The sequence below is a fragment of the Buceros rhinoceros genome, unplaced genomic scaffold, assembly GCF_000710305.1.
Source record: "Buceros rhinoceros silvestris isolate BGI_N320 unplaced genomic scaffold, ASM71030v1 scaffold26128, whole genome shotgun sequence".
NCBI lineage: Eukaryota > Metazoa > Chordata > Aves > Bucerotiformes > Bucerotidae > Buceros > Buceros rhinoceros.
The window spans coordinates 5,795-13,175 of NW_010426683.1; the positions used below are offsets into that span (position 1 = coordinate 5,795).

The following is a 7,381-nucleotide window of genomic DNA, read 5'->3' on the forward strand; positions in this document are numbered from 1 at the left end:
CCGGCACCGCCGCCCTCCCCGGCCTCGGAGAACGACTGATCTGCCCGGGCACGGGCAGGCTGAGCGGACAGGCCTGGCACAAGTGGACTGCACCAGCCGAGGTCCTGGTGGAGGTTTACAGGGTAATTATAAGATGTTTCACCTCCTTGTCTTTTACTGAACGGGCTTTAATCGTGAATCACAGCAGAAATATCCAGGCTAGCTCCAAATGACTTTTATAGCTAATAAAAGACGACTGATCTGCCCGGGCACGGGCAGGCTGAGCGGACAGGCCTGGCACAAGTGGACTGCACCAGCCGAGGTCCTGGTGGAGGTTTACAGGGTAATTATAAGATGTTTCACCTCCTTGTCTTTTACTGAACGGGCTTTAATCGTGAATCACAGCAGAAATATCCAGGCTAGCTCCAAATGACTTTTATAGCTAATAAAAGGATGGTTGAGCAATTCCATATTCACGACATACCCAGTGGGCACCGCCTTGAACCCCAGGGCAGCCCTCCTGACCCCCCTGGGTTAACAGCAGGCACCTTCCCCCACCACTCCCAGCCCTGAACGGCAAGCGCGGCACTGCCGGGACTTGCTCTGGGAAGAGGCTGGCGTGAGGGACTGCCTGGGAGCAGCTGAACGGCTGAATCGAGCCCTTTCAGCCTTCCTTGGAGGAGCTGCTCAGCTTCACGGCTTCTCCTGCCAGCAGCGAACCTTTCTGCGGCCCCCCAGTCCCAAACCTGGCCTGTCCCTGTCCCTCTGGACTCTGTTAGGCGAACTCATATCCCACCCTTGGCTCACTCCCACTCAGTCAGCCCCAACTCAACTTCTGCAGCCCCGTCTCCTCCCCAGGCTCCGCTTTTCCCACTCCTATAATGCCTCTTTGCCCCATCCCAGCAGCACGTCCTGCTGGTCCCACCTCAGACTGTGGCGTGGCTTTGCCAACCACAGCACCAGCGCCGTCACGTACACCAGCACCTCGGGACACGGCTGAGGTCACCACCTTAATTAGTATTCCTGAGCCATTTGAGGACCCGGAGGTCGCTGTTATCCTGCGACTCGCTCTTCTCCCTTCCCCGAGCACCCTCCAAGGCTGAAAGCATTTACTTCTTGCTTATGGGCCTGTGTGCCCTGCCAGCACGTTCCCAGGCCCCGTGTCCAGCACTCACCATAGTGAAGATGATGGCACCCAGCAGAGCGTAGATCGCGTGGAGCCAAGGGACCTAGAGGAGACAAATCTGTCAGCGCCTGGGAGAAAGCCGGTCGGGGAGGGCTTGGCCCGAAGAGGACTCAGCTCTCGCGTGGAGGATACGAGTCAGGGAAAGTGCTCTAAGAGCTGAGGAGGGACTTGAGCCACTTCCAGCTCCACCACAGGAACTGTTGCGGACATTTTCATGGCAAAGAATAGGTCACCGTGCCTCAGTTTCCCTTCTCACTGTCGCTTTTGTGTCCATTTGGCTCATAAGCTTTTAGATCAGGTGCTTGTCTTTGAGTGGGCTGCTTCACCGCAGCTGCCGTCCTGCCTCAGCACCGCCCTGCTGCCACCACACCTCGCAGCAGCCCTAGAAGGTGTTTGCCCACACGAGGCTGGTCCCACTGCCAGGAACACCGAACACTCCCAAGAGCCAGGCCCAGCTTTAACTCACGGGGAGGGACTCCAGTGTGTTCATCAGCTGGAGTCACAGTGGGAAATCCGCTGGATTAAGCCCAACCCTCAGCCCCCGCTCGCTGTGTCTCAGCAGCAGAAGTTGCCGCGTTCCAGGAGAAGGTGCCCTCGCTGTCTGGTGGCTCATTCCTCCCCGAGCTCCCGCCTGCCACCCCACAGAGAGCAGCTCCTTAGGAGGCTGCCTCAAGCTACGCTTATCTTGACAAGCTGCAAGATAAAGCGCTGTTATCGCACGGGTGGCACCGCGGGCTGCTTTACCCTTACGTCTGCTCGGGGGAGAGGGGCATCTCCAGCCAAGACCACCAAGATCCAAGCTCCTGGCTTTGGAAACACCAGCCTGTCTGTTTGTCCATCATCAGGCCAACTCCAGGGCTAGTTCCAGCGGGAGTGTCTCCTGCAGGTCCGGCCCTCAAAGAGCAGCTCAGGTCCCCGGAGAAGCCAGGTAAGATGTGAAGGGTTTGGAGGCCACTCGAAGGCTGCTGAGGTCAAAGCCGGCCTCCGCTCCTCAGCGTTCCTCCCAGCAAGGGTTCAGGGTGATGGACAGGGGCTGCCCAGCTCCACACACCTTCCCTCTTTCATCAGCATCTTCCAGGCCCTGTCAGGCTCCTGCCTGAATGATGAGTCACCTAATGAGACGCTCCTGGATGGAGCCCAGGCTCTCCGTACCACCATGCCAAGCCCTCTGCCAGGTGTGGTCACAAGCCGCTCCAGGATTTCAGCTGAGCGCAGCCAGTGCCAGCTGTGACCAGCGAGGCCAGAGGAAGGGGCTGGCGCCACGCGAGAGGGGCTGGCAGCAGTTGGAGGAGTGATGTGGTGGGTCACTCATCACCAGAACTTGTCCCCAGGGGCTGAATCACCCCCCAGAGCTGCTTAGTTCTGAGAAGTTTGAGGCTCAGGATTTAACCACTGCAGGACGGCGCCTGGTGTCAGTGGGAATACAGCCAGGTCTGGCCAGACAGACACCCCACAGCGCTGGTCCAGAGGCCAAGTCCTGCCCTGAATTTGGGACAAGAGCTCAGGCTCACTATGCTGGTTTTACTGGAGGGGAAACTGAGGCACAAGCAGGTGACATGACTTGCCATGGGGTCACTACGCAGCTCCAGGAACAGAAGCAAACTTCGTCAAGCCCCAGGCCAGTGCTGTCCTACCACCCCACATCTGACGGTACAACCTCCAGGCAGCAGCCACCCGCCCTCGCCTTTCCTTTCTCTCATCGTTTCTGTCTGGTTTTGGTGACCAGGCTCAAGCCAAGCCCGGGAGTTTGCCCGTTTCAGGCCAATCAGCTCCCAGCCTTGCAGCAGGACTGGTGGCACTGGGTGATGAAGGGGGATCACAGGTCGTTACTCACGTATTGGTAGGGCAATATCACAGCCAGGATGATGCCACCGAAGAAGAGCACCATGAGCATGACGAAGAGGACGCCCTGGTAGGAGGTGAAGTCAAACTGTGGAGGTAAAGAACATTGCATCAGGAGTGCAGGGTGCTGGAAGAGGAGCAGCGAGGGGGCCCAAACCACGTGTCCGCAGCGAGGGCCTCTCCAGCAGCACACCCGTCTCACTGACACACGGGAAGGGCATCACCTCAGGTCCTACAGCCCAACGCCCGCCTGTGGCGCGGAGCTCACCACAGCCCCGGCAAGGAGCTGGGCACCCATGGCCTGCCTGAAATCCCAAAGCCCAACATTCACGTTGTGCCGGGGCCCTTCTTTACCCCGCAGCCTGATGCTCCCCAAACCCAGCTTACCCCGTCCATCAGCATCTTCCAGCTCCATCTATACCCCCGACCCATCCCTCACCCTGCCTCTGTCCTACCTTCACTTCACATCCCAGCATCCCTCAGGATGCTCCTCTATCCAGAGCCCCATGGACCTGCCCCGTCACACTCCCTGCCTGGCACTGCCTGACCCTGACCCTCTCCCAGAGGGACTGACAGGCACAAGCTCACCTTGCTCTGGAAGCTGAAGATGGTGACAGAGAGACACACTAGGGCCGTGATCCCCAGGCACAGGAGGACTGACTTGGTGTTGTAGTAGCTGCAACATGAACAGCAAAACCGTTTCTCAGCGCTTCCCCCAGGGCAGGTGGAAGGAGGGATCAGGTCAGGCAGAAGCTTAGCAGAGGGGTACAAGGAAAGCACGAGGCACAACCAGCACAGGAATTATCCGTGTTCCCCCTTAATGGGGAAAGGGGAGGGTAGAAACCACTGAAAAAAGCGCCCAGGTGGGTTTTCCTTCGCTGCAAATAAAGGGGGTGGGCAGGGGAGCATGTCTGTGCCTCTTGGGGACCCATGAGCAGCTCAGACGGGGACTCGCTATAAAAATCTCTCTGTCCATGGACAGATGGAGAAGGGTGAGGATTCGAACTGGGAGGTGATAAAAATAGAATGTCATGGCAGCACGGTGAGAAATCAGGGGGCTGCAGCCGCTCTCCTGCTCCTGGTGTGCTCGTACAGGGCTTTGGGTCTTGGAAACCTGCGGGGAAGGAGGCAGAGGCTGCAGCCTTCAGCTCCCGGTTTTTGTACCTCTCACTGCTGAGCCTGGTTACAGCACCGGGCGCAGCCCCAAGAAAGCCCAGTCCCTGCTCCCTCCCGTCTGACTGGGGAGTGACATTGCTGGCATTTTCTCCGGGCTGCTGAAGCCGCTGCTTTCTTTGTCGCCAGCGCCCATCCATCACCACCCACAGGCTCGTCTGCCTCGTCACCAGGGAGCCACGTGAGCCAGGGCTGGTCTTGTGAGCAGATCGTCACAGCAAAAGCACAGGCAAAGGGGTAGACTACAAAACCCCCTGAAACTGCTGGAAAAACCTCCTCGTCTCGCTCCAGCCCCGCTGCTGGGTGCTGCTCTCAGGGAAAGGTGACAGCAGCGTCTGGCAGTCCCCTACAGCCCATCCGTGCCGGCACTGCCCTGTCCCCGGCTCTCCAGTGCCCTCCTGCAGGACTCAGCACAGCCAGCAGCTCCCCTGGGCTGCCCCGGCTGTGGCAGAGGAGGAGATGCCACCAGAGGTCTTGGAGAGCTTCAGAAAGGACTTTCAGAAGGGAAGGTCAGGCTTTGAGTGGCTGGTGGGACAGGCCCCGAGAGAGCGGGCGGGCGCCGGACAAGCTTCAGAAAGGACTTTCAGAAGGGAAGGTCAGGCTTTGAGTGGCTGCTGGAGCAGCTCCAGCGAGCGCAGGCGGCCCATGTACTTCAGAAGCAGGCAAGGTTTTTTGCAGCAAGGGGACCCGAAGACACCCAGAGACCACACGCTCAACCTACCTGGAGAGCATCCCAGTGAGATAAGCCATGGAGAGCGTCTGGGAGGGGAAGAGAACCACATTATTTCTGCATTCAGGTCTCGGGGAGGGGCACAGAGCAGACAAACCATTTCAATTACAGCGATAAGGGCAGCGAAACCTCTTCAAGAGATGCTCAAGAGAAGCAATTTTGACATAGTTTCTAATCATCCAGGGATGAATGTCCACAGGGCAGGTTAAAACGAGGGCAGGACACCACCCCGAGAGCAGTCCCACCTTCTCCATCTCTCTAACACCCTTGCACCCAGCACCCTCCTCCAGCTCCCACCACCCACCAGCCTTCACAGGCATTTCTTTTGTATTTTTTTTTTTTAAACAGAGGCTCCCTTCTTTCCTGCTTATCACACTCTAGACCAGTTGCAGCTCCTCAGCCCAAATTCAGGGCAATTAGAGGATGAGATTCCTCCTTTCTGCAGGAATCCAGAGCAGGCATCTCTCCTGCCCGAAGCCCCTGCGCGCAGAGGCGGGGCAGATGCTGTCCAGATGTGCTACTTACAAAGATGCTCAGCAGGATCAAATTCCATGGGAAATACCTCCTGCAAGTGAAGAAAGAGAGGCTGGTCAGCCCTGCGACGCGGGGTGCAGAGGTGACGTGCGGCGCCCCACAGTGGGTTGCGGGACTTGGGCTGCAACAAATGGCAGGGCTGGAGCAAGGGGACAGTCATGCCGCTGGGAACGAGAGCACATGTGGGCCACTCCTGGACCGGGAGGGCAAATGGCCCCATGGTATTCCCGCAGTGCCGAGCTCCACCGAGAGGACCATCCTCTGGGGTGCTCAGTAACGATGGTTTGAAGCTACACAGTGATGCCATTTTTGCTGCACCATTGAGGTTCCCACCAACCATTGTGGTTCTAACCACCATGATTCCAACCATCGTGGTTCCAACCACCACGACTCCAACCATCGTGGTTCCAACCACCGCAGCTCCAGCTGCAATTTGACTTCAGCTTTTAACACTGTGTTGCACCAGGCCTCAAAATACAGCTGCCAACTCAGTCCCTACATCACTGTGTTGGCATGACCCCATCCCACCTCTGCAACGTTACTGGTCATGCCTGAAACAGGAGGAAAACACCTGTCCGACTTTTCATGGGGCTGTTTTGCATCCAGAAAGAAAATATTTTACCTGGGTCCGGAGCAGCACGCGAGGATCAAGTAGGTTACAAAGAAAACAGCACTGCAAGGAGAAAGAGAGCAGTTTAGGGAGGCAAACACGGGCCCCGCGTGTGGATGCAGGAGGGCAGTGTCCGGCTGACACGTCTTGGTGCCCTGCTGCACTATCTGACATGCCGTGAGGGGCTGGGGACGAAGCCAGGCGGTCACCACCCCTCACTGAAGCTGTTTTCCGCTCACAGAGCTGCCAGTCCCCGAGGTGGGAACAGCACAAACATCCCTGAAAAACCTGCAGAAGGGCGTTAGGGCAGAGCAAGGGGAGCATCCGGGTCCAGCATCGGCAGAGCACCCAGATGCATTTGTTGGTGACACCTCGTCAGTGCAAGAATTGCCCACGTGGAGTGGGCCGGAGTCTGCCCCTCAGTTCCAGCCCTTCCTGGCTTGGTGGGATCGAGCAGGATGTGGGATTTCCAGAGCGCTTAAACCAAGGCTCACAGGGCTGGCAGAAGGGACTTGCCTAAGGCCAGGTGGAAGGTCTGTGTCGGAGAAGGGGACTGGTCCCATGTTACCTCACCAGCACTCAAGGAAGAGCTCGACAGCAGGAGGATCCACTACGGCCAGTGGAGCTCGCGGACCCAAACCTACTGTGCTGTTGCACAAGCCATCTGCAGGTCAGCGGAGAGTTATTTATCTCACATAACTCGACCCTTCAGCAAAGCAAAAAAATCCAGCCGCTGAGGGATGGTCTCCCAGCTGCAGGAGTTCACGGGGGCCGGGTGTTTTTCCACAGCACTGATGGGTTATGGCACAGCGGGAACCTGCTTTCACCCAGCGCCTGGGGGGGAAAGCAGCTTCCAAGCATGCCGATGGCTGCAGATAGCCAGTCACCTTCGGTCTAATAGAGGAACATGACGGCAAAACCCACAGGCCATGATAAACGCACTGGAGATAAACCTGGGCAGCGCTCTCCCGCGGGGAAACCAGGAAAGCTGGAGTGGACGCGGCTCAGCAGGTGGAAAGAAAACATGTGGGGAGCCCAGAGCCGCCGCAGAGCCCATCTCCTTTGCACCCCTTGTTCCACCTCCGCTCTGGCGCTACCGCCCCTGGGCCACCACCCCAGCAGCAGGAAAGAACCCTGGGGCACCCACTGTGAGCAGAGATGGGGGCTCTGCGCACAGAGGACACTCAGACCCACGTCAGGACGAGCAGTTGGAGATACTGGGATGGAGGGAAGGGTTGGCTCACTGGGCAGGGAGGGGACAGACACAACTTCTGTCCCTCAAGCACAGAGCTACCCCCCACTGGCCCAGGAGGCGTTTGCTCCTGCT

At 58.1% G+C, this 7,381-nt stretch overlaps 1 protein-coding gene across 1 annotated transcript in view; it reads right to left on the reverse strand.

The window, feature by feature from the left end:
* FAIM2 (Fas apoptotic inhibitory molecule 2) overlaps positions 1–7,381 on the reverse strand; it is a gene marked incomplete at its 5' end in the record, with an annotated part of 14,568 nt that overhangs the window by 1,492 nt on the left and 5,695 nt on the right. Inside the window, 6 exons of the mRNA XM_010141615.1 lie at positions 1,155–1,208; positions 3,000–3,095; positions 3,596–3,683; positions 4,902–4,939; positions 5,436–5,475; positions 6,067–6,117. Of these exons, the coding sequence (XP_010139917.1) occupies positions 1,155–1,208; positions 3,000–3,095; positions 3,596–3,683; positions 4,902–4,939; positions 5,436–5,475; positions 6,067–6,117 (367 nt within the window). The remainder of the gene's footprint in view (positions 1–1,154; positions 1,209–2,999; positions 3,096–3,595; positions 3,684–4,901; positions 4,940–5,435; positions 5,476–6,066; positions 6,118–7,381) is intronic.